This window comes from Ammospiza nelsoni, chromosome 11 (genome assembly GCF_027579445.1).
Source record: "Ammospiza nelsoni isolate bAmmNel1 chromosome 11, bAmmNel1.pri, whole genome shotgun sequence".
In the NCBI taxonomy this organism is placed as follows: Eukaryota; Metazoa; Chordata; class Aves; order Passeriformes; family Passerellidae; genus Ammospiza; species Ammospiza nelsoni.
This window is the reverse complement of record NC_080643.1, coordinates 14,067,557-14,092,331: the sequence shown is the minus strand read 5'-3', so window position 1 is coordinate 14,092,331 and position 24,775 is coordinate 14,067,557. Positions and strand designations below refer to the sequence as shown.

Genomic DNA, 24,775 nt, shown 5'->3' with positions numbered 1-24,775 from the left:
GCTTGGTAAGGAAAAGTCACCTTCCTTGCAATGCTCTACAGAACAAGCCAGTCCTGGGGAGCTGCTTACTGAGAGGAACCAAGCAGCACCTTTCCTCCACAGGCACCAGAGTAGCCCATAAAAAGGTCAGGCTAAAGTTAGCTGGCAATGCAAATGTTGTCAAATGATGGAATGGGGACAAACACTGCAGATCACACATCAGAGGCAGCACAGCACCAGTTTGTTACAGTGCCCAGGTTACACAGGCCATCCCCAGGTGCCAGCTGAAAGCTGCTGTGCCTGTTCACAAGGGAGCCCTGAGACACAGCAGAGGCTTTTTGTCATCAACCCTCCTCCATGCACACATTCCCTTTGCAGTGATGTCCCCACCCTGGGTCCTCTGAGGCCAGTTCCACATGTTGAACCTTCTCAGGGGGGCAAGGAAGGAAATGATGAAGTAGCACCCTTCCTCCAGGGCATCAGCTACAGGGCTCTGCACCCTAGGATGAGAGCAATCCTTGGCTCTAAGCTCACCACAGACATGCTCAGGAGATGCTGTCAGTGAGGCCAACCATTGCAGGCCCTGCTTTGTGCTGCCTGTGAGCCCCTCAGCTTTCTCTAGCCAAGAGCACAGCTCAGTGCCTGCTAGAAGTAGAGCTCATCTCCTCCACGGGAACAGTAAGGTCCAGAGACAAACAGGGCACTTTGATACCACTGCCCCCATCCACTTTTAACTGAATCAATTAGGTTGTAAAAGACCCGAGGTCATCAAATCCAACCGATGAGCAAACTCCTGGATGTGAGCCAGGCAATGGCAGAGTGCCACAGCCAGCCTTTCCTTAAACACCTCCAGGAACAGTGACCCCACATCTCCCTGAGCAGCCTGTTCCAAGGTCTGATCACCTTTGCTGTGAAGAAATTCTTCCTATGTCCAGCACAGAGCAGTTTAAGACTACATCCTCTCACCCCATCGTGAGGTCCCAGGCAGGGGAGGCCAATTCCCACCTGGCACAGCTTTCTGCCAGGAGCTGTGCAGGGTGGCAGAGTCATCCCTGAGCCTCCTTTTCTCCAGGCTAAACACCCCCAGCTGCTCCTGACAGAACTTGTGCTCCAGACCCCTCCCCAGCTTCACTGCCCTTCTCTGGACCTGCTCCAGCCCCTTAAATCTTCTTCTGAGCTGAGGGCCCAGAACGACGAATGGGACCTGCGGCGAGACTCCGCCGGAAGAAAGGGGGAAACGAACCACCCATAGGCAAACTGGGCATCGCGATTCAGGCCCCCAACACAGCCGCCTTTCCCCCAGTAGGTGCGGAGGGGCCGTGCCCAGCATCGAGAGCTCCTCTCACGGTAGCCACCGATGAGGCCACAAGGAGGCGGGCAGTTCCCCGATAGACCACACACAACTCCGCAACCCAGCCCCGCCGCTCCCCAACTGGCGCGATGTAAATAGCACCGGCGTTTTTATAGCGGCCCTTCCCGGCAGCCCCCGCGCGCGGCCGCGCCGATTGGCCGGGGGGCGGGCGGGCGCGCGCGGCCGGGCGGGGCGGCTCGGGAGCGCGGCGCGCGCGGGGGGGCCGGGAGCGCGCACGGCCCGCCCCGCCCGTTTCCGCCGCCGCCGCCGCTCGCGCTCGGGCCTGTGGAGCAGGAGGCGGCGGGAGCCGGACCAGCGCAGGCCGCAGGTACCGGGGGCCTCTCGGCCGACCGGGGGGCGCGGGGGGGAGCGGATCGCCGGTTTCTCTCCTCCCTTCCCCCCTTCCCGCCGCCGTCGCCGGGTGGGGCCCGCCCGCCCCCGCCGGGAGTCCGCGGCCTGCGGGCGGGGGCGGCCGGGCCCGGCCGGGCGTCTCGCCGCCACCGCCGCGCACAAAAGGGGAGGGCCGGCTGGGGTGGTCTCTCCTCGAGTTCCCGGGGCCGGTAACGGGGCCTTTTCCGGGCCGCGGGAGCGGGGGAGGGGAGGAAGGGGCGCGGCCCCGGGGCTCTCCCGCGGGAGCCGCCCGCGCCCCGCCCGGGCCCCGGTACCGCCGCCCGGCCGTGGGCGGCGCGGAGGGAGGCGGCGGCGGCGCTGCCCCGGCCCCGCGGGGTGACACGGGCGGCACCGGGGCTGCCCCGGTGAGTGGCGGCGTTGTGTGACGTCACCCGCGGCGGGCCGCGCCCCGGGGGTCGCAGGCGGGGGTCGCGCCGGGCCCCCCGCGGCACACGGGGCCGGGCCCGGGTCCCTGCGGAAGGGCTGCCGGGATCTGTGCGCCGCTGAACTTTTATCTTGGGGAGGAATCGGCCTTTGGAGCGAAACTGGAAAGTTTGGGCGGTGTTTTTCGGTGGGGCGGCTGCACAGGCCGGGAAACGCCGGGGGTGGTTTGACACGGCCGGAGCCCCCAGGGCCTCACCTGGCTGAGAACTGCCCGGTGTTCAACGAAATCTGCACAAAGCTTTTCTGCCAGGAAACCCACTCCTTCGAGGGCGAGAGGAACCTCGAGACCACTGTTTGGGTTTTAAAAATAAAACCTAAAAACTTCTCCCAGAGGTCTGGGGAGTTAGTTACTGCAGATCCTCAGGATGAAGTATTGTTCCCAGTCCAATGATACCACATCTGCTTTGATATCCCTTTAAGAGGTGTCTGGAACGGGCGTTTGTTTGTTTTTATTTGCTGCCTCATATCCAGCTTTTGTTTCTCTCCTGGTACAGTTCACCTGTTTGTTGCAGGGAACCCTTGAGGAGTGGTGGTTCCCACCCACCCTTTCTCTGTGTGATACAGTATTTGGACAAAATCAAACACTAAGCCCTCCATAGGTAATGTTAAGTTTGTTGTTGCCTTTTCCTCCCCCTCCAGAGCTTAGCCTAAGTGTCAATTCTGCCATCTGTGTGACTTTGAAATGGTGAACTTCTGCAAGAAGCAGACTTCTGTTGATCTTCTTTTTATCTCAGAAATCTCAAAAGTTAATTTTATGTGCCCTAAATGTTGTTTGTGACTCAAAGATTAAGTTCTCTGATGGCTTTATTTGGGGATTTTTTTCCAGTACGGAAATACTAAGTCTTTCCCTCCCTGAAAAGACTGTTTGTGAAAATATTTGCTTGCTGTTTAAAGCTTTTCTGATAGATGTGTGCTTTCTCCCTGCCCTCTTCTGGTCTTATCCAGGTCTCCACACAGCCACACAGCACTGGCATTTCTCATTCAAATATAGAGTCTAATTCTGGCACTGATTTGGATCAAGGCTGCATGTTAAAAAAAAGAAAAACCTTAGCCTTATTTCCCTTTAATTAGTTCACTGGAATGTTTAACAGCATATTCAGCATAAATGTTTGACATAAATTTGAGTGATTTGTACAATCGCCCGTAAATTTGGGTGCTTTGTATCATTTAACACTAGAATACATGGATTTTTCCAAAATAATTTTTCAAGACACGAATGCACCGTCACACCAGGGGCAGAATTGATTCAGTCCCAGCAGAAGTGAGCTGAGCAGCTCCCATGTTGTCCCTCCTCGCTCACCAGGCTCAGGCCCTGGCCGAGTGCCACAGCAGCCAAGCGCCAGAGGCGGGGAGTTCTCTGAGCCAGGAATTGACAGTAAAAACATCCTAAATGATCTTAACTGCCACCAGGATGTAGGGCTGGGGATGGCTCTTCAGATAAGCAAATTCCAAATGAAACCCTTTTGGAGGGGTCTTGGGAGTACCATAATCTTTCCTCATTTTTCTGACAGTAACTCTTGGGTTTTCTGTTTTTTCACACTTAATCTTTTTCTCTCAATGTATTTAAGTTGCCCAGAACCCTGTGGGCTCTTCTTCACACCATGTCTGTGGTCTGCTCTGTGCTAGATATTTCTGACCTTGGCTATCTTTTCATCAGCCCAGTGTACCTTCTCAGTTTCTCCAACATTTTATTCCCTGCTGCTGTGGCATCTTCAGGTTCTTTCCAAGTCTCCACTCAGCCACCATCTTTTACCTTTAATACTAAATCTCATCTCTCTCTTGTTCTGCTCTGTTGCCTTACAAAGTGTCTTTAAATGCAGTTTGAACTGTGGAGGAGAAGTGTAATTGAGTGAGTTTGAGGAAGTGAGCATGTTGATAAAGTACAGCAAGTGTGCCCTTGAAATTTTAATTTAATCCCTGATGAGCTTGTCCTAGTAAAACACATAATAAGGGTGAAACTCTATAATAGAGAACAGTGCAATGCAAAATAAATGTGCCAAATGACAGCTGACCTTCATTCCATTCCCAGGGTACAGCTATGCACCTGCACACACCTGAGTGCATGATGAAAATCCTCTGCTCCTTGCCTTTTGCTATAATTCCTCTCCTGCTATAAATAGTGGGTAGCTAAATAGAAAGAGGTAGTTGCTTATTACTTTTTGGTAATTCTCAAAAATAAGCAAAAATATCCCAAAATACTGCCTGTGGTACACTGGTTAAGTTACTACTACTTTTACACTCGTGTTTGGTGTCTGGTGCCTTCTGGTCTTGGTGGGATCTGTTACCACTCATTCTGAACAGTGAATAAAGTAACAAAGGCTAATTGGAATTGGTAGAGTGACACTGCCCTGTCCCTTCTCTCTTCTGTCCTTTTCCTATCACCATATTTTCATTTGGAAAGGACATTTGAGATTATAAAAGTTGAATTAAAATATCTATAGACCACCTTTTAATTAAGATATTTGCCATCCACACAACTAACAGTCAGTCCTTCTAAGTGACTCAGCTAATTAAACTAATCAGAAGAAGGTTTGCTGTCTTTCTGTGACCACCTTTCATGACCAAGGTCCCTTGTAAAACAAACAGATGGAGAGTCACAAGTATACCCAGTAAAATTGGGCAGTACACCAAATATGAGGTTTTGCTTTCCTCAGGCTCTGACAGTTGTGGGTTTTCTGCTTGCTTTTTTATTGTTGTTTTTTAATCAGAAACAGAGCTCAATTCAGTCTCTTTGCTCAGTTAATTAGCAGTGTTTTGAAACCATAAATAGTTCTGTCTCACCTGGCCTGAACTGTCACATTTGGAGCAGGTTGCTAGTGTGGATGTGTACAAAGGGATTCCTCCTCCTCATCTTCACAGTTTTAAGGAAGATTGTCTTTGCATGTGTCAGTGATTTGAAAGAACTAGCAGCTGTCCAAGTACCAGTTATCTCTGTTTGCATTCTTTGCTAGCATTTCATTTTTCTTATATTTTACACCTGGAGATTCTTTACTCTTCACCTCCCGTTTGCTCTGTTGAAACTGTGTGAAGTGAGAAGGCTGTCTCAGAGTGGGATCTTGACTGGGTGCTCACCAAGTGAATTGGCTCATTTTTTGAACCTCAGTCCAAGAGCTGTTTGGAAAGGCTGGGTTCCATGTAAACCACAGCAGAACTAGGCTTCTGCGCTTGAAATTGGAAATGTTGTTGGGAGGATTTTAAATTATACTGTGGAATGTTGACAGATGAGAATGAGCATGCAGTTTGGGATAAAGAAAGTATTAGAAATAAGAATACAGCCTTCAGAAAGTTTAAGTCATGAAGTTGACCAGAAAAGTAAATAAGAACCTGAAGTCTGGCAAGTCAAATGAAAAATACAAGGATACAAGGACCTGTCAGAGAGACTCTGAGAAACATCATACTAAAAAAAAAATTTCCAAGTTCATCAGAAACAAGAAAGGTTCAGGATTCTGGAGGGCCGATAGATGGAAAAGTGAAAGAAATATTTGATGATGAAACCATGAGTAGGAAGATGACTTATTCCTGTTTCCTGTGGAGGAGTCCAGGAGTCCAGAGAGTTCCCTGTGCCAGATATTCTCGTTATGGAGAACAGGACTCATTGGAAGATCTGTCTCTGCTTGAATTGTCAGCAAAGTAATTTATAGAGCAAAGTAATAAATACAGTTACAAGATGCCAAGACCAGATGGTGCTTGCCCAAGGGTTCCAAAGGAAACTCAGGCCTGAAATGACCGAATTACTAATTACACTGTGTAACTTCTCAATACCTTGAAGCCACAGAAATAGAGGAGGATTTATGTGGTAGCAGTTCTTAAAGATAGTTCAGCAGGATATCACAGTTCAGTGCCTTTTTAAAAAGTAGAAAACAAAAAAAAAAAAGCTAACCAGATGGACCAACAACTTAAGAGTAGCAGAAAGCCAGTGTGGCTTTTGCAAAGGAAATGGTGCAGCTCATAGCTGCTGGAGGTTTGTAATTACTTGAGAAGCACAAAGAAGGGAAGTTTGGGAGAAGAGAAGAAGAGGGATCTGTGTTACATCTCTACTGTTCAGCATATGCATAAATGATCTGGTGAGAAAGGTGTTGAGGATGGAGGGAGGAAAAGACTAAAGCTGATTAGGAAGAATTGCAGCTTGTCCTTCTCACACTGAATTACAGGCAGCAAAATGCCAAATGAAATTTGTTCCAGATAAATACAAAGCAGGGGGATAGTCTTAATTTGTTTATGCACTGATGGGGTGAAAGTTAATTATTGTCACTTAGAAGGAAGAGCTTGCCATAATTCTGTGAAAATGGAAGTTTAGTGTTCAACAGTGATCATATGAGTTTGTATGAGGGGCTTTGGGAAAGGAATAAAAAAAGGAAAACAGAGATAGCATCATGGCTCTTCGTCCTCAACACACTGATTACAGTGGGGTGCCACAGAGAAAGATGTGCTTTGAGATACATTGCAACTGGAAAAGCAAAGAGATAAGGAATGGATTCCATACAAGGGATGCTTAAAAAGATTTGAACTCCTCAGCTTGGCAAAGACATGACCAAGCAGTCTGGTCTAGATCAAAACTGAGGTGCCTCTCCCTCAGTCTGCACTGAGACCACAGAGTGCTTTGAATGACAGTGATTTACACGGCTCCAGAACCTAACAGGTGGAATGACAGCAGAAAACACTGTCAAATGTTGGGCTGTTGGGCATAAAGAATAAAAATAAATAATTACCCCCAAGCTGTCTACTGAGAAAATACACTTGTGGTGGTATCAGTGCATTTGCTCCTTTTACTCTGACATACCTGCAGTGCCAGGCAGTGGTGTTTGATCTGAACCAGTGCAGTTTCAACAGATGTCTTGTGGTGGGAGAAGAGGAGGAAGGAGCACAGGTGAGTGTCAGTTGTGGGTACAAGTGGCTGTCTGGAGAAGTTAGTGTTAGTTTTTCTTGTCCATATGTGCTTTGCTGCCAGCACCTGAAGACAGAGCCACCACACCCAAGCAGAAGCCTGCCTTGCTCAGCATGAGGTGCCCCACATCCCATCTGACATGCAGCAGTTGTCTGGGAGGAGAGGACAACAAGAAAAAACTGGCTGAAATGCAAAGCTTTTTGCAGATTACACAGGCATGGAAATCCACAGATCTACTATAATTACCTCAATATTAAGCCCTAATCTCATTTTGTGCAGAGTAATCTTGGGACTCGGTATTGCATAAGAGAAGTGCTCTCGTAAGTCGTGCCTGCAGATAGCAAAGATGGAGTCAGTGGGGGCAAATGAGCAAGAACGTTCCATGGGGGGAGCAAGGACAGCAACAGCAGCCACAGATCCTGAGGACAGAATCCTTCTTTCTGCCCCCAAAATCCAAACTTTGCCTTCAGCCTTGGAGAGGGACTTGTCATGGTAGAGGAAGACAAGGGAGAAATGCTCGAATTAGTCTTCTTCCCTGGGTTCTGAAATGGTGTTAATGTACTAATTATGTACCAGTAGAGAGGTGAACAGTATAGGGGTGAACTTTGCAGGCAGTTATCAGGAGCACCCTGCTAAGTTTGTTGTTAACAAAACAGGATGCATGTTGACAATGTTAAGACAGAGTTTTGCTTGCACATATTGCTGGTTTAGTTTTAAAAGAAATTGACTTAAACATGCTTTAAAAAGGTCTTTCAGGAACCTTCTTTTGCAATGTTTTTCTCCTTCCAAGTGTTGAATGTGAATTAAATAACCTGGCTTGGAAAGGAAATGAAGGCATCTGTTTTGTTCACACTTAAAAAAAAGTGCAAGAAAGCCCTACAGATGAAATAAGAGAAAAGTAGTAACTGAACATAGAAAATAGAAAACAGAAGCTCAAAATTGTAGAAAGTAACTGGGAGAAAAAAGGAGCTCAAATAACTATGAAATTATGGATCTAAAAAGTAGAAATGTGGTGAGGCCTTGCCATGTGTCCTGCTGGGAGGCCTGCCTGCCTTTGCTTTCAAGCTGGCTCATCCCATTTGCTCTTGTCCTTGTTTCAGGCCCCAGCTTTGCTCACTGCTCTTTAGGGTCTGAGAGAAGCATCCAGTTGTTTTCTTCTGTGGCTGTGTCTCTTCCAGACTGTCCTTTTTCCAGTCCTGCTGTAGTTGTTCCTCATATGGTCACTGCTGTGTAGTTTAATCATCCGTGTGCCCTGCTCTGAGTCACTTCCAGTTCATTTATAGCCTTTTGACATGGGAAGATCACAGCTGCACACATCAGAAGATGCAGTCATGCGATGGATTCCGACAGCATCTTAATGGTTTCTGGTTTGTTCCTTTTCTCCTAGTTCTTAATACTGGAATCTTTAAAATTGTGGCACTTTGGAGTATTGAGCTTTTATTTTAAAGGAATTAACTATATAACCTTTGAATGCTGTCCCTGAGTGGCAGTGATCAGCTCCCAGTCCATCATTTTGTGTAGAAAGTTGAGTCTGGTTTTTGCATTGCATATCACTTCACATTTCTCTCTTTCAAATTTTATTGCCAAGGCACAGAGCCTGTTAAAGTTCTGAAATCCATCACAGTTAACCATTGCCTTTATTGACATCACCAGTAAATTTTGTTGTATAGCTATTTTTCTTCGCTTTTTCAGGTCATTTATGAACGTTGAGCTGTGCAGGTTCCACGGGTGTTTTTCTGAGAGCGCTGAGCATTTCCTTCTGCCTGGTTTCCTATCTTTTGGCACTTATTTATCTATACACAGAGAACTTCCGTGTAATCAGGTATTCTGATTATATCATTAAGTTTAAAAGAAAAACGTTGAATGATATTGCACACCTAATCTGACCAGATTTGGTAATTGACACCTGTTTTGATATATATCTTAGCTCTGAAGATCTCTGGCCTGAAAATTGAGGGGGGCAATGTAATTTTTTTTCCAGAAAGCTCTTTACATACTGCAGCAGTTTGAGTTTGAAAGAATGCTAATGTGCAGTAATAATAAAGACAACTAGGACAATCTTAATGATTGTAATCCCATCGGATTTAAGACATCAATCCCAGGTACAATAATGGAATAAGTAACAAAGTGTTCAGGAAAGAATTAAGGCAGTGTCACTCAGCCTGGACTGGGGGAAATAGAAACAAGAGGTGTTAATTGTTTTAGTTCGGTTCTTAAGTACAAATGTTCATCTTAACCTTCAGTTAGTACTTGACAGTAATTACATGTCGTTTTCAGTGAGAAAAGAATCCAGAACAAAATCAATATGGTTCATATTAAATTTAGTAGAAAGGCAAGTGGAGGCTCAAGTGAGTCTGTGTAGTGAGAGCATGAAGGAGTTGGACTCTTGGGCTGTGCTTTTGAGTGGTCACCAGAAAGAAATGAAAAATGCCAATAATGGGAAATTTGCAGAGGCTGAAGAAGTGAGGAAGTGACTTCATCATAATGCAGAAAATGTAGTTGACTGCTGGAGCGAGGAGCATGGTGTATGGCATTCTCTGTTACTGCTATTTTAAAGTCAAGATGATCTGCACTTGAATTAATGCACGGGGTGAAATGTGCTGGGGAATGACCAAGCAGTGGCTTGTTTGCACTTGAAACGCATCTCAGGGTGTGGTTCTCTGATACTGAGTGAATGGGTTTAAGGCTCCTCTCCTGGAGCTGGGCTGCAGCAGCCCTGGGGCGTTTGGAGCTGGGATGGATAATGTGGGATGGTGACACCTCTACCACTTAGTTACTCCTTATACCAGGAATAGACAGGCACTCCTGTCAAAGGTGTAAAGGTAATTTAAAAAAAAAACCAAAAAACAAAAAACAACCAGCTCATTGCTAGGGTGCTGCAGTCTGGAAAGGCTGTTATGTGAGCAGCAGGAAGATGGTGAGCGGAGGCAAATTGTTCACTCCCTTTCCATTTCTGAATTAGGAGGCAGTAAAGAAACTAATAGGGACAATCTTGAATTTGAAGGAAGTGGCTTTAGACAATGTGTAATTAAATTGTGGGAACTCCCTCCACAGGATGTTTTGTGTGCTGGAAGTTTACATGGGTTCAAAGGGAGTCTGGACAAGCTCATGGAGGAGAAATCTGTTTGAGGTTACCAAATTCATGGGAACCATATCTGACCCAAGAAGCTCCTGAGCTGAAGGCTGGAGAACATGCAGGGAGAAGCTTCTTGTTCATTTTTCCTCTTCTTTAGTGCAAGAATCCAGTCCTGAGTTTATCTGAAATGCCAGGCACTGAGGTGGAGAGCCCCAGCTCCTAAGTCCATGTCCCCATTTCCATGTGTGTAGACGTGCAGTAACAGATGGTCTGTGAGTCTCTAGGTGTAAGTTTAGGTGCAGAAACAAGTTGGTCCAGTGGTCAGTGTCCATGTTGGAGCTGCTTGTGGGACACAGTGCTGGGTGTAGGGTGTAGAGGGTTGCCCAGGTCATGATTTGGGTATTTTCACAGAAGATAGTTTGTGTGTTCCTGGGAGCACTTGGCAGTGCTGGGGCTCGTTCCTGTAAAGCACGGGCAGGTGCTCTGTACAGGGAAGGAGAGCAAAGCAAAATGTTTTCAAGCAAATTTATTAGAATCCAAAACAATTTTCTTCTCTGAGAGGAGGATGAATTGTGGAAGATGAATTGTTGTCACACAGGATTTTTCCTGAAGAGGAAGGCAAGGGCAAAGGCTGTAATTTGATAGGATGAATCCTACTTTGAGTCTTCACATGATATCTCAGATTAGACGTGCTGTGTCCGCATGACACTCAGCACGGATCTAGTGCTGACAGCTGATTCAGGTTTCCTCCCAAACATTGCACGGGCAGCTTTATACTGCATGAGGAACCTCCTGCCCCATCACAGCCATTGCAGAGGCAGCATGAACAACACTCTGTGTCCTTAATGAAGATTCACTGTATGCCCATGCCTGTAAAACACCTATTGTGTACTTTTGGATAACTCTTAATGACTGTATAAAATTAATCAGTCATTAAGGGTTCACTGGGGCTGGCAACCAGTGTTGCTAAGACCTAATGCAGTTAAGCTGACCCTGTTCCCAGTTCTGGTGATGTAGTACAAAGAGGCTTGAGCTGGTTATTTGTGGAGTTAGCTGAGACCTGGGGAGGTTTATTAGCTGGGGCTGAGCACAGCTATGCTGCTCTGGATTTAAAGCTGCCTCTGGAAATGTACAGCTCTATTTGCAAGACCTTTTTTCCAAGCTAGTAAAACATGCCAGACTTGAGCCTGGTTGATGTAGGCTGAATGAACTGTTATCAGAAAGCTGAACACTCAGTTTGCCTTGTCCAAAGACCTTCCCCAAGGACCTGTGTTTAGTGTTTAATCCTGTTGGATACTATGCTGACCTTCTGTGTCAGTTTTTCAGTTGCACTTCAGTCTTACAACAGAAAAATTCTATTTCTCTGTGGGTTTAATTTCATGTGCAATATCAGTAGCCTGCCTTATGCTTTGCCACCTTTGGAACTTTTTTCAAATGTTAGATTTCATATGTAACCCTCCCCAAAAGCCCCAGCAGATCTCTTTTTCTCACCAACTGCTCCCACATAGTGCTGTAGTTAGAAATAGGTCTATTTTGCAGTACTGTCAAACTGCTTTATGTACTGGCTGCAGTAAGGAATATAATTATAGCTATTTCTCAAAGGTCTTGTTAGCAACACTTTAAATAATGTGGCTTTTTGGTTTATGAGTGGAGGTGTCCACAGGCAAACTTGCACAGAATTAAGAAAATCTCGACCATTATAATGAAATGTATTGACCATATTCATGTTTTTATTGTTTTGATTCTATTTTATTGGCTTGGAATTGAACTGAGGTTCCATCCCAGTAATGCTTGGTTTCAGGTTGTTCATGGTGTCAGAAGAGCAGATCACTCTGAGCTCAGTGTGTCTGGCTGTACAGATCAGTTCAGACAGTAAATAAGTGGTCACTTGCTGCATGTTTTGGGGTATGTACATCTTCCAGGATCTTTTAGGAACCCTGGAACAGAAACATGGTTTCTATCTGACTCCTTTATGTGACTGAGTCATGTTTTTCCATATTTTTTTCTTACTTTTATTTCAGTCCCAAGGCTGTTGATTTCCCAGTTTGCAGCTTCTCTAAGAGGTGAATTTGGGTCACAGTTTCTTTTACTTCACAACTATTGCTATGGAAGAGCAGAGCCATCCTGTGTTGGTTATGTGGGGAAAAGTGGCAAGATAGCACACATAGGCTTACATAGGCTGAAGGAAGCTGATTTAAGGTAGCAGGATTAGTATTTCAGCAGCAAGCTGCAGTATTTCTGGTATTTGTTTATATGTGCTTTCACTAATGAGAAGTGAGCAGCAAAAAAGGACTATAGAATGTATAGTTGCTGGCATTCTCCATTGGGACTTTAGTGGAGGAGGAGATTGAGACTCTTGCCTGCTGTTGGAGATGTGGGAATCCTGGATTGTGCTCTAGAGGAGTGGTTACATCCTTCTGCTGTTTCCTCCTGGCCTGTTTGTCTGACCCCTTCCCTGGCCATAGTCTTTGGGCCACTTCACCCACTCAGATGCTCTGTGTTCAGTCTCTTTCTTCACTGTACACAGCTGCTGTAAAATCAGGCCTGTTTGCTTTGGGGCTGATCTACTTTGGGCTCCAAACTGCTTTGCTAGTTCTCAGTGTTAATGCCCAACCTTGCTAAATGGCCAGAAGAAAACTGAGAAAAGCCTGCTCACCCTCTCTTGATCCCTGGAGTCTTTGAGGAAAACTCTTAGTTCCTCCACCTCAGACTTGAACAAAAGTGAGGATATTTTAGGAGTGAATGTGGGTACTGAGGCAGAAGCAGCTGAGGGCTGGGGCAGAGTCAGTTCTCCCCTGTGGTAGGTAGAGGGCAGGGCCTCACTGGTCAGGGTGGGAGACACTTGAGCAGGGTTTCTTCTTCTGGTCCCTCAGCCCAGCTCTTGTTCCTCCTGCTGCCCAGGGCAGGGCTGACTGAATGAAGGGAAACACAGCAAGTGAGAAGAGTGCCAGGCTGTGATTCACTCAGCAGCAAACTGCTTCAGTACTGTGTAGAGGAGTCAGCAGCAAGGCAGTCTTTCTAAGATTTCAAAACCTTTGCCTTCCAACATTTTGGTTTTAAGAACTTCAGCAAGATTAAGTGGGAAAGAATTTAAAGGATGTTCTCCCCCCATCCCCTGCAGCATCCTTACTGCATGCTGAACTGCTTCTGAACTGCATCTGCTGAGTTCTTGCTGACGTGCAATAATCCAGAATTATGTTTTTACAAAATTCTGTATTATGCCAAGGGTCTGCCTGTATAGCATAGCAGGCAACATAAAGTTACTAGTAGTTAATTGATAATTGAAATTAAATATAGTTGTGGTACCTATGTGATGGTAAAGGGCTGTTTCTTCCATCAGTTACTTTCTCCAGGATGAGATCCAGAGTGAGACAGACAAACCTGGCATGTTTGTTGTCAGCCTATCCAACTTCAGAATGTCAACAGTGTCCACAGTCCTCACTCATGCTGTGTGGCCCTGGGACCTGCCAGAGAGGTGGCACTAGAAAAGTTGTTCCTTTGAAAAACAAATAGCATGCTGAAGAGGCAAATTCCCTTGCAGTAAAGAGTAATACTTGGGGGGAGTATGTTTAAAACATGAAAAAAATATTTTCCCCATTTCTAATTCTTCTGGAGTATTTGGTGGATTCCCTTAACAAGCAGGGCTTTATGCTGCAGGAGTCTTGGAGCCTCACTGCACTTAGAAACAGCAGCCTCCTGTAACAAGGATATTAGTGTGGCAACTCTGCAAACAGGAGCTCCTTGTGTTGTAACCTCCTGTGATGTTAGTGGGATTGAGCAAATGATGTCTAAAGCTCCTGTAATACCTGTGAAAGACACTGGCTGAGGCTGGGGAAATGTCATAATTGAATCTCTTCCATTCAGATGAGTCACTTGAGTCATGTTGTGAGAGTTTCCACTTTGAATCTAGCAGCCTAGCTGGTTTTGAGAATCCTGTAAATGCAAAGGAAGAGGGAAGAGTGGTTTATTTAAGAGTAGGAAAAATTGCAGATCTCTTGCCTTGCTGCAGAAGACAGCACAGATTCTCCTAGAAGATCACTGCAGCCATTCTGCTACACTAATTGGGATAAATTATTTCTTGCTCAGTGTTATGTGTGCATCATCAGTGATGCAGTTCCAGCAGCTTTCTGGGTTTATTGGACTCTCCCTGCTCTGTGTGTTGTGTAAAAGGATGAATGTACTTTCATTCAGTTACAGGAGGCAGTAGTAGCTGTTTGTTACAGCCTCTCGGGTAGCTCATGGAGGTTTTTTAGCACTGGTGAAAAGCTGTGCTGCAGCAAATAGTAAATTGTGTGTAATGTGCATCTTAAATGAAACTCTTTAGGCCAACAAAGTGCTTTGATTCTCACATACTGCTGGTAGAAATTTGATGTATTTCCATGTTTCAGAATACTTGATGAAGAAAAGCAGAGCATGTCAGAGTGCAGCAGAAAGACCCAGCTGCTGTGAATGCTGTTAGTGTTGTCCTTGCTACATGCACCACTAAGATGCAGCTCCATTCCAACAATCCGTTTTTTTCTCTATTGTGCTACCAAGATGTTGTTTTTCTGAATCTTTGCCAGACCTGACAACCCCTTACAGCTGTCCACTGGAAAGGAGTGTATTTATTTTAGCTAAAAATAACTAGCTGAAATATGCTGATCTGTACACTGAATCCTCTAAATTAGGAAATTCAAGGAATTCCTAAATTAGAAAGTGTTGGATGAGGCTTTGAGCAGCCTGGTCTGGTGAAAGCTGTCCCTGCCTGTGTCAGGGGTTGGAATTATATGATCTTGGAGGTTCCTTCCAGCCCAAACCTTCTATGGTTCATTGATAATGATAAGTAGAAAGAAGTGGTTGTGATGTTTGGTGACTTCCTTCCGAGGTGGGTGGAGGTGATCAGAGCTGACATCCTGAGGTGTTTATATCTACCTAGCATTTATAATCTGGGCTGCTTCTGAAAATTGGAGATTTTAAGTGGTGATCTTTGCCTCCTGAATTGAATTTTATACAACACACTTGTTCTAGAAGGAATTGTTTTGTGGTAATGCTGTGGAAGGTGAAACTAAAGTAAAAAATACAAGGATGCCATAGGTCACCAAAAAATGATAATGTGGTTGAGGCTTTATGAGATGGTCCAGAAGGATCCTCTAGAAGCTGATGCTGAGGGAATTTTAATTCCCTGGATTTTGAATGTACTAGATGGAGGGAACTGAGGGCAGGTTTGATCTGTCCTGGTGATGGTCCTGCACAGAACTGTGAGCTGGAGAGCCTCATGGGGCAGGTGCTGAGCAGTGGGAAGGAAGTGGTTGAGCTCACATTGCTGAAGGGCATCTTGGGTCCAAATGATATCAGCATATCTCAGGAAGCATTCAGGCAGAGAGTTTTATGGTAGGATTTTCTCAGGAAAAACAAAGGAGATAAATTAAAGCTCCTGAAATAATTTTGATAAATATATATCCATAAATTTTCCAAGCTTTTTTGGGGAAGGATTTTTAGAAATATCTACATTAAATAATGGGTTTGTGGGAGTTTTTTTACACAATTGTAGTTTCCTTGTAGACCTTAGGCATAGGTATGTAGCAGGCCAAAACATAAAATTTAACTGGGAAGGAATACTTAAAAAATAATGTGAGTGAAAGTATTTAGAAGAAGATAGAGTTGATGTGATACTCCATTGAAAAATACAGTTATCTGTAGGTGATGCCAAAAGGTCACCTACCCTGGGTGATCCTGCAGGGAACTCAAGGCATCCCAGACCAGGCCCAGCCACCAGCCCAGAAGGGAGAAGGAGGGAGGGTGGCAGGGAAGGACAGGTTTTGTCAGCCACCCACTGTGTCTCCAGGGTGGTTTCATCAGTGGCCTGGATAATTATCTGGGGATCACTGCTATTAAACTTGCATCCAACAGACCGTGGTTAAACTGGAGGACAGAGCTAGAACCTGAAGGTAGAATAAACAATCAGTCGCTGTAAGGATAAATAAAAGTGTGGCAGTGGATACTCAGCTGTGTGAAGACAGAACTATTCACTATAGAGACATCTGAATGAAAAAAAGTCTGGGAGCTATCAGGAATTAAAAGCTGACTGTATCAACAGTGTTGTCTTCAGGGGAGAGGAAGAAAGAGAAAGACACATAATTCCAGATTGGTGTTTAAGCAGGGTATCCCAGAAGATCAATGAAATTATTCCTTCAGCTGTGGGCACTCTTCACAGAGCCCTAGGAGAAATACTGGATTCAGCTTTTGGGCTCCACACTTGGGTACATTTGTGCCAGTTGGACTCTGCCCAGAAGGGAGCAATGGGAAAGCCTAGGAAATATGATTTACAGAGGAGGCTTTGAATAAACTGGCATTGTTTTGCCTGAAGAGAAGACTAAATGAAGGCATGTATTCTCAGCTGCACTGGGGAGAGGGAATAATCAATTTCCTTATGGCCACAAAAACCAGCATAAACAGTAATGGGCTTATATTACATCAAAGAAGGGCAGGAGTACACACTGAGGGACATTTTCTCTTTGTAAATGTTGTGGAGCACATGAGTAGATTACTTCAGAGGTTTTGTAGGACTTGAAGGGCAGATTAGCCAAAACTGACATTAAATAGAAGTTACAAGTAGTTGATTTTGAATCAGTACAGAGGACAGATAATTTCCAGTTCTGTAAAATTCAAATACTACCATTGCTAGAAAGGATTCCAAATCATCTCAAACAATGGAAGGAAAACTTTTATAAGGCTTGGATCATTTAAAACCTTCCACAAATGTAAAAATTGCCCCAAGTCCCTAAAGTAAATAACTTTAACTTGTGTACATATATGTTTGCAAGGTGAAAGAAACTCACTTTAGACATGGATTTGGAGCACTTGAGCAGTGGTGTCTGACAGGGCTGTCCTTGACCCCTGCTGCTTGGTGGGTTGAAATGGTACCTGGAACATTCTCTGTGCCTGGAGCAGAAGTACAGAATCTCTCAGTAATATCCAATGCTTCTTCACCACCTAACAGTACCAAAGTTTGCTTTTAGATGGTAGTTTTACCTTTTTACTTCATTTCATGAGGCAAAAGAAGAGGTGAAAAGGATAAAAAGTTTTTGCTGTGTCCTCTAAATCTCTCCTGTGCTTCTTTGAGGCCTTCTCCCCTTGCCAGCAGCCATGATCATCCTCATAGATCTTTGTTCTGGGCTTGTCCTGGCAGAAGTGACCTCACAGGGTGCTCCCTCTGTGCTGTTTTGGTCATGCAGCCATAGGTGTTGTGGTGGGGTTGCCGTTTGCTCCATTTCCAGGAAGCTTCATGGGATGACTAAGCAGCTTCCCCTGGAGTGCCTTTGTGTTCTGGAGAGGAAAGTCCTCCTGGCTCTGTCCTCAGTGCACTCTGCTGTAGGCAGGTCACTCCCTGAATCCCTGGCTTGTCCCTGCATCGGTCACAAATAAACACCTGGAGGAAAGAGAGAGCAGGCACATACATAGTGCTGCTTTTGTTTGCTTTGCCAGATCCAAAACAACCATCTCCTTCGGCCCCACCCTGACTCCAGGCTTGCCTTAGAGCTTTCCAAGCTTTTGTACTGGCTTTTTGAGGCCAGGTTTGCTCATGAGCAGGACATGGATTTGTATGGTCCTGATACAGACCAATCAATTAATCACTGATCATTTCATTGCACAGCAGAGATCTGCATGTAGTATCACAGGGGTCTCCACTTCTGAGTACCCCCTTCTCTCACTGCCAGCTGACAGCAGGCTGTTAACCTGGGAGCAGGTTAATATCCAGGAAAGGGGGTTGAGGAGTGAGATGTGTCCTGCCAAAATCCTTTGCAGAGTGGTGATTGTAATCTGAGGAACTGGTTACCTTGAGATCCTTCTGTTGGTGCTCTGAGGTGGCAGCAGGTGCTCCTCAGTGCAGCTGACTGGCACTTTGTGGTTAACACAGCTCAGTGTGATAAGAAAATGTTACTGCCCTTCAATTGCAGCATCCTGTATATGATTACCTGGAATCCACTTCTGAGAGGGTACCCTGGGACAGTGCTGCTCACACACTCATTGTCTCTGGGTGCTGCCATCTCAGCCTTTAGGACAGATCAATAAATGCTAAACCAGGCCCATCTCTTCTCCTTTCTATTATTCTTGCATTAGTGGGCTCACTGGTGTGTTTATAAGTGCTGGGGAATGTTTTTTCTTAAAAGAATGGGAATCTGAACTTACCCAAGTCCAGATTTGTCTGTCTCTCTAACAGTCATGTATAACCAATTTCAAAGGTCTTATTAATTGAAGACTTGGTGTTTATTAATTATTAGCATCTCCGTTAAAAGCTGTATCAGTTGAATTAACAAGTCATTGTTTTGTTTTTCAGCTATGGCAGCCATTCGAAAAAAGCTGGTTATAGTGGGAGATGGTGCCTGTGGAAAGACCTGTCTGCTGATTGTATTTAGCAAAGACCAGTTCCCTGAAGTGTATGTTCCCACTGTCTTTGAAAATTACGTAGCAGATATTGAAGTGGATGGAAAGCAGGTATGTGAACCCTTCCCTAAGAGCCAGAATGAACTGGTGTTTGTTCAGAATAGCATGGGCATCTCCACACTTACTTCATTTTTAAAAATATATTTACAATATAAGCACTAGCCACATATTAAGGATGTTCCTGTGGAAAAAAACACTGGCCTTGCTAGAACGTGCTCATATCCAGTGTCTGTCTAACAAGGTGCTTCTAGCTGTACACAAGCTGAGGTTCCAAAAGCCATGCAAGCAGTGTGAGGAGAATGCTGCAGCAGGTGGGAGGGGATGGAGCAATGCAAAGATGCTGAGGGCTCTGGGGCTCCTGGCCTTTGGAACAGAGTCCCTGTTTTAATAAGGACCTGGTATTGTAATTATAAAGACTAATTCCTTGAGAGGATTTTTTTAATACCTACTCCTGGCAACATCCAGCATCCTTCTGAGAACAGATGACAGACAGGTTGATAAGGGGGTTGATTTTTGTAGTGTACATCAGCATCACCTGTCCTGGTTGTCTGAAGGACCACAATTCTTAGGACCCAAGTGTAGCCACAGCTCACTGAGCTTCATCTTCAGCTTGTACTTCAGTAAACTAATTATTAAAATATTTCATTTTAGTTTTAAATATTTTGAAAATCAGATTTTAATCAGGGGAACCTCTTGAGTCCTTTTGTTAGGCAGACATGTCACACACCTGCTCCAGGGGCAGCTGTAGGTGCTGATCCCTGGGTAGGTTGCCTTCTGCACTTCTGTCAGCAGGGTGCTGGGTGATGTGCAAAATTGTCACTTTCCAGGCTGCTCCAGAAGCACACAAAGAGGAGCTTTGCACCTTGAAAGCTCAGCTATTGCCAAACCCTGTCAGGCAGGCACAGCCTGTGTCTGTTTGGGTGCTGTAAGCACACAGAGCTGACTCTGCCATGGGACTGCAGCTCAGGCAGGTGCCAGCTCTTGGTGCTGCTGGTGCTGAGCTCCCCTGTTTTGTCCCTGTGGGACATTGCCTTGGCTCTGGCCTCAGCTACAGCCAGGACATTTTTCAGTCCATTCCAGTTCAGATGCAGTGACTGTCAATCCTGACTGGAGAAAAAGAAGTTTTTGAGCTAGTTTTGGACTTTATGTTAAATTTAATTTCCTGGTGTTGCAGGGATGGGTTAATTATAGATTTAGTCATGATAGCTCTTGCTACTTGAGTTTAAAAAGAGCTTTCCTCTCCCATAATGTGAATCAGTAAAATAAAATTTACTTTTAGACTAATATTTTTCCCTAAGTGACAGGTTCTACAGTTTCTATATTGTATTTTAGACTCTAAGGACTATTGTTTGAAATATGTATGATATCCATTTCTCTGTCTCATCACCAAGTCTAACTTCCTCATTCCTTTCTGCCTGAATCTCTGCATCTCTGAATGAGAGAACAGGGAGCCATGCCCTATCAGCTAGATGCAGCCAGTAGCTAAAGGAAAATAGCATCAGCAGCTTGAGCAGTATCAGCTGATTTTATTTTTGTAACTAGAGAATATATTTTACCTAAGCTCTTGGTCTTCAGAAAATTTGATGACAAAAGTTTGTAGGAGAGCTTAAACCTCTTCTGTTTGACAGCCACTTACCTCTGTCTTCCTAGAAAAGCATTCCCAGAAATGTCCAGAAGTCATATGAAGACAAAGAAGTGATGGTAGGAGATGTGGTGCTTTAGGAGCTGATTCCAGCATCATAGACATCACTTTAAAAATATCAACATTTGCCCCAGAATTCACATTTGCAGCTGCAGAGGTGACTCTGAGAGGAGGAGTATTTCTGACTGAAATACAGAAGATTATTTTTGTATATGTGTACACTCAAGGCTTTGTCTCTTCACAGTTCAAACAGACATGCAGCCTCACATTTGGGTCCCAGTTCTGCCCATCTCTCTTTATCTGAGCTTCTATGGACCTTTATCCTGGAATTTTTGAATGCAAGAGTTTAAAGAAGGCACCCAGTCCATTATGAAGGCAGACACATCAGAGAATCTGAAGCAAGAGTATATGTACCTAAAGAGCTTGATTATAGTTTTTCAAGTTCTTTGCTTTAAATGTTGGCTAGTCCTTCTACAGTTGGGGTGTTCTCACCTAGCTCCAGCAAAAGTAGAAAAATTGAGAACATTAAGTACTTTACTTCTTAGTAACAAGAAGCTTTACACACAAATCAGTTTTGTTAAATTTGTGCACAAATAAGTACGATCTTGACATTTCTTAGTCACTAAGTGTTCCAGCTGTAAACCCATTGAAAATGTGCATAATCCTAAAAAGCATATACTTAGTCCACTTTCACTGAAAACTGGTATTTCTGGGATGGTTGTCAGAGAGCTTCCAGCCCTTTGAAGCTGATTCCCTTCAATTCTTTTGTCTTGCTTTCCTGCTGGTAGCTTTTATGGCCTTTTAGTGGTCATAGGTATAAAGAAAATACTCATAAGCATCAATAAGTTGGTTTTTGGAGTTACAGAATGTAAAATGCCTAATAGTTCTCCTGGCAAAGGAGAACTTGCAGTCTCCTCCTTTTGAGTGGTATTGACTGAAATATTTTATTCACTCCTGTTGTGTTCCTGGCTTCTGAATCAGAACTTTCCTGGTGATCTGACTAACCCCTTATCTTAACTTTGCAGGTTGAGTTGGCTTTGTGGGATACAGCAGGACAGGAAGACTACGATCGACTTAGACCGCTTTCTTATCCAGATACTGATGTTATACTTATGTGTTTTTCAATTGATAGTCCTGATAGTTTAGGTAAGTAGATCTCTAACTGAATCAGAACCACTTCTCTATATCAATATATTCCCCTTGGAAATTGCACTGTAGAATACATTTTCCCTTGGGGGGTTTTCCTAGTTTCAGAATTGCTGCTGCTTTGAGTTTGTAGTTTTCAGACATTAGGGAATGCTGCAGCAGCACTCTGTTTGCCCAGATTGTAACAATTCTCTTCCCTCTCCTCCCTTCCTGCTCACCAGTGTCTGGGTGCCAGGGTCCCTGGGAGCAGTGAACTGCCAGGCAGCTTTTCAGGTGTGCAGCATCTGGAGGCTGCACACCTGAGCACTCCAGGTGCAGCTGCAGAATTGGTATTTTGGCTGTAGTGCAAAAACTGGCTTCAAAACCCTTGTTTAAGTTGTTCCTTCAAGCAAGAAAATATGCCATATTACATAATAGTGAATGTCTCTTCAAAAGCTGAATGGAATTTCATGAAGATAAAAAGTGGTTATGCAGCCTGCAGGTACATCCACTGGTGAATCTCAAATGTCTAAGAGCTTATGAAAGCACAGCCAGATGTTTTAGGCTGTTCAGCACTTCCTGCTATACAGAACTTGTGAAGGTTTTGCTTTCAAAAGCCCCCAAGTCCTCCTTTCATGAAAAAACGAAAGTCACGTAGTGATGTGAGGAGGAGGTTGCTTGTATATGAGAACAAATTCATTTGCTGCATGTAGGGAGAAATGGCAGATTGAAAATTACTTACCCTAAGCCTTTGTTTCTGTGTGTGTGTAATTAGTGTGTTGAACAGCTCTGCTGCAGTAAGGGGAGAACTGAGAGGGGTTGTTTTGTGTTGCTTTAGGAAAAGAAGCGAGGTTAAAACTTAGGCTTCATTACTGTGCCCACCTCTAGTTTCTGGAGATAAATAAAATGTTTCTCTTGAAGCAAAATATTCCATAACTTTCCAGTCCAGAAATCTGCATGCTGTTCTTTAAAGTCTCTTGTGCTAACCCTTGTCAGGTAGCTGCTGAGAGAAGCCAAAATGTTACATGTCCTTCAGCCTTCAAATTACGACACACAGGCTTGTCTTTTTTGGTAACACCAGAACAGCTCTATTTGCTTCCTTATGAAGAGCAGAAAAAAGGGCATCAGTGTGGATTATCAAGTTACAATGACTCAAGCAGCGTGTAAAAGCTTTAAAATAAAACTCTCCCCAGAAGTGGGATTTTTTTTTTACAGTCATGCCTCAATTTATTTTCTTCAGAAAACATCCCAGAGAAGTGGACCCCGGAGGTGAAGCATTTCTGCCCCAACGTGCCTATCATCTTGGTAGGAAACAAGAAGGACCTGAGGAATGACGAACACACAAGACGAGAGCTGGCCAAAATGAAGCAGGCAGGTTCCTTCCAGAGCCTTACAATAAATGGTGTATTACACAGAAGTGTGTGGTGGTTGAAGCAGAGCACCCACAGCTGTTAAACAGGCACCCACAGCTGGCTGCTGGTCTCTGTGGGCTGTCTGATCAACACCTGTATACAAAGACTGAGACATTGATTTGGGGATTTGCTCATAGGTTTTTTTACAGTGGTGGCAAAGAATTGCATAAATGCTTCATCAGAAATAGGCAGTCACTTGCTCGTTTTAATAAGGCTTGCAGCTTTCAAGCTCAGAGGTATCAGAAAACTGATCGTGTCCTCTGGCATTGGATTTTTAACTCACCAGTTCATTATGTGTGCTTAATCCAGAAATTCTTTGCATTTGTCGGGAAGCTGGGTGGGAAGGGGAGAAGCAGTGTGGCTTTGGGCTGTCCTCACCTGCTGCTTTTGTGCTGTTGCAGGAGCCTGTGAAACCCGAGGAGGGCCGGGACATGGCAAACCGCATTGGTGCATTCGGGTACATGGAGTGTTCGGCAAAGACCAAAGACGGTGTCAGGGAGGTGTTTGAAATGGCCACTAGAGCTGCTTTGCAAGCCCGGCGTGGCAAGAAAAAGTCCGGGTGCCTTCTCTTATAAAGCGTGGCCAGAGGAAGATGGCCAAAGCAGCACCCTGCACTTGAGTAATTTTGAAGTGCTGTTTATTAATCTTAGTGTATGATTACTGGCCTTTTTCATTATCTATAATTTACTTAAGAGATTTAAAAATCGAGTCATCTTGCTACCAGTATTTAGAAGCCAACCATGATTTTTATAACAATCTGCATCAAATTCATCTGTGCACCCAAGGTTAACCTCAACATTCCTCTAACAAACCTTTTCTGCACTCACAGGATATGCCAGGCGCTAATTGAAGACAATTCTCTATCTTCTTTCTTGTCTCTATAAAGAGAAAAAGCTGTCAGCACAGAGGATTGGTCTGTAACTACTTTATAACTAACGTCCTATTCTAATTGAGTACAACCGTTACATGGCTGTATGGAATCAAGAGTAGCTTCAGTGCTATCACATTTAGGAAGATCTGATTTTCATGGCTTGGTGTAAAACATTAATTTGAAAATGTGATCACTCTGAAATGACCAAGTCCCATTCAGCTAAGGAAAAGTGAGGGTTCTGTGGTTTCATGTTAGTTACCTTTTAGTTACTGTGTAATTAGTGCCAGTTTAAATGTATGTTACCAAAAATAAATCTATTTACCCCAGCTTAGATGTAGTATTTTTTGTATAATTGGATTTCCTAATACTGTTACTTGTAACCTCTGCGTTAAGGTGTTCTGGGTTTTTTAAGAAACTGTATTTGAAAATAAAGTCCGGTGGAAAGCAGCTGATCCTCTTCCCCTGTTCATTTGTAAGAGTCTGACCCATTTGAATGATACGAGTGGTCTGCACACCCAGGAGTTTTTTCCATAACGTGCTGTAGGGATGAGAAAAGACAGCCTGCTCACACTCAAAGCTTCTGAACTGTTCAGTTGCCTTAAATTCATTGCTGGACCCAGTTTCAAAACTTAAAAAAAAAAGAAACTTTTTGTGTAAGTTTGGTTACCATGTAGTGATCAGACTCCTAACCTGTGAACTTCTTGCTGTTCTGCAGCCAACTAAACTCTTTCTGTATTTTCATTTTTCCAAGAACTAATAGAATAAAGGCAGTTTTCTAAGCTCCCTGTATCCTGGTGTCTGTATTCCTCACTCTGGGTTTTTGTCCCAGCATCTGACAGCCTGAATTAGAAATAGCATTTTTGATAAAGCTGAGAGAGAATTCACTGAGCAGTTGCAAGTGCTTTAATACTTATTTTTATTTCCCAGCAAGGGACACCTATCTGCTGCTTGTGGTGCTTTCCAAACACTGCAGCAGAGCCGAGTTGCAGTATCTCACCTGGCCCCCACAGGGAGCAGCAAAGCTTCCCAGGAGCTTTTGATAACAAAAGATGAGAGTGCATCACTTGAGTTGGGTTTGTCAGTCCTGAGCATGGGACTAGAGGAGCAGAAGGAGGCTGTGCAGGAGGAAGGGAGGAGCAGGTGCAGTGTTGCTGTGGGAGCATGTGATGGTTTGCA

At 44.5% G+C, this 24,775-nt stretch overlaps 1 protein-coding gene across 3 annotated transcripts; it reads left to right on the top strand.

Annotated features, from left to right (window-relative positions):
- The first annotated feature begins 1,523 nt into the window (after positions 1-1,523).
- Positions 1,524-24,388, top strand: RHOA (ras homolog family member A). Of its 3 annotated transcripts, none has more exons than XM_059480482.1 (6): positions 1,560-1,658; positions 8,742-8,871; positions 18,443-18,600; positions 21,217-21,337; positions 22,557-22,687; positions 23,130-24,388. In XM_059480482.1, exons 3-6 carry the CDS (start codon positions 18,445-18,447, stop codon positions 23,301-23,303), a joined length of 582 nt encoding a protein of 193 aa, XP_059336465.1. In that variant the 5' UTR covers positions 1,560-1,658; positions 8,742-8,871; positions 18,443-18,444; the 3' UTR covers positions 23,304-24,388. The 3 variants fall into 3 exon arrangements, with proteins under 3 accessions (XP_059336466.1, XP_059336465.1, XP_059336467.1); XM_059480484.1 differs by lacking the exon at positions 1,560-1,658 and adding an exon at positions 2,743-2,763; XM_059480483.1 differs by lacking the exon at positions 8,742-8,871 and having other exon boundaries at positions 1,524-1,658.
- The last annotated feature ends 387 nt before the right edge of the window (positions 24,389-24,775 follow it).

Excerpts from the sequence above, each read along its gene's own strand:
- RHOA (XM_059480483.1), top strand. The coding sequence starts at position 18,445 with ATGGCAGCCATTCGAAAAAAGCTGGTTATAGTGGGAGATGGTGCCTGT. Across the intron at positions 18,601-21,216 it reads TTGAAGTGGATGGAAAGCAG|GTTGAGTTGGCTTTGTGGGA; the intron begins GTATGTGAACCC and ends TTAACTTTGCAG. Across the intron at positions 22,688-23,129 it reads AGCTGGCCAAAATGAAGCAG|GAGCCTGTGAAACCCGAGGA; the intron begins GCAGGTTCCTTC and ends GTGCTGTTGCAG.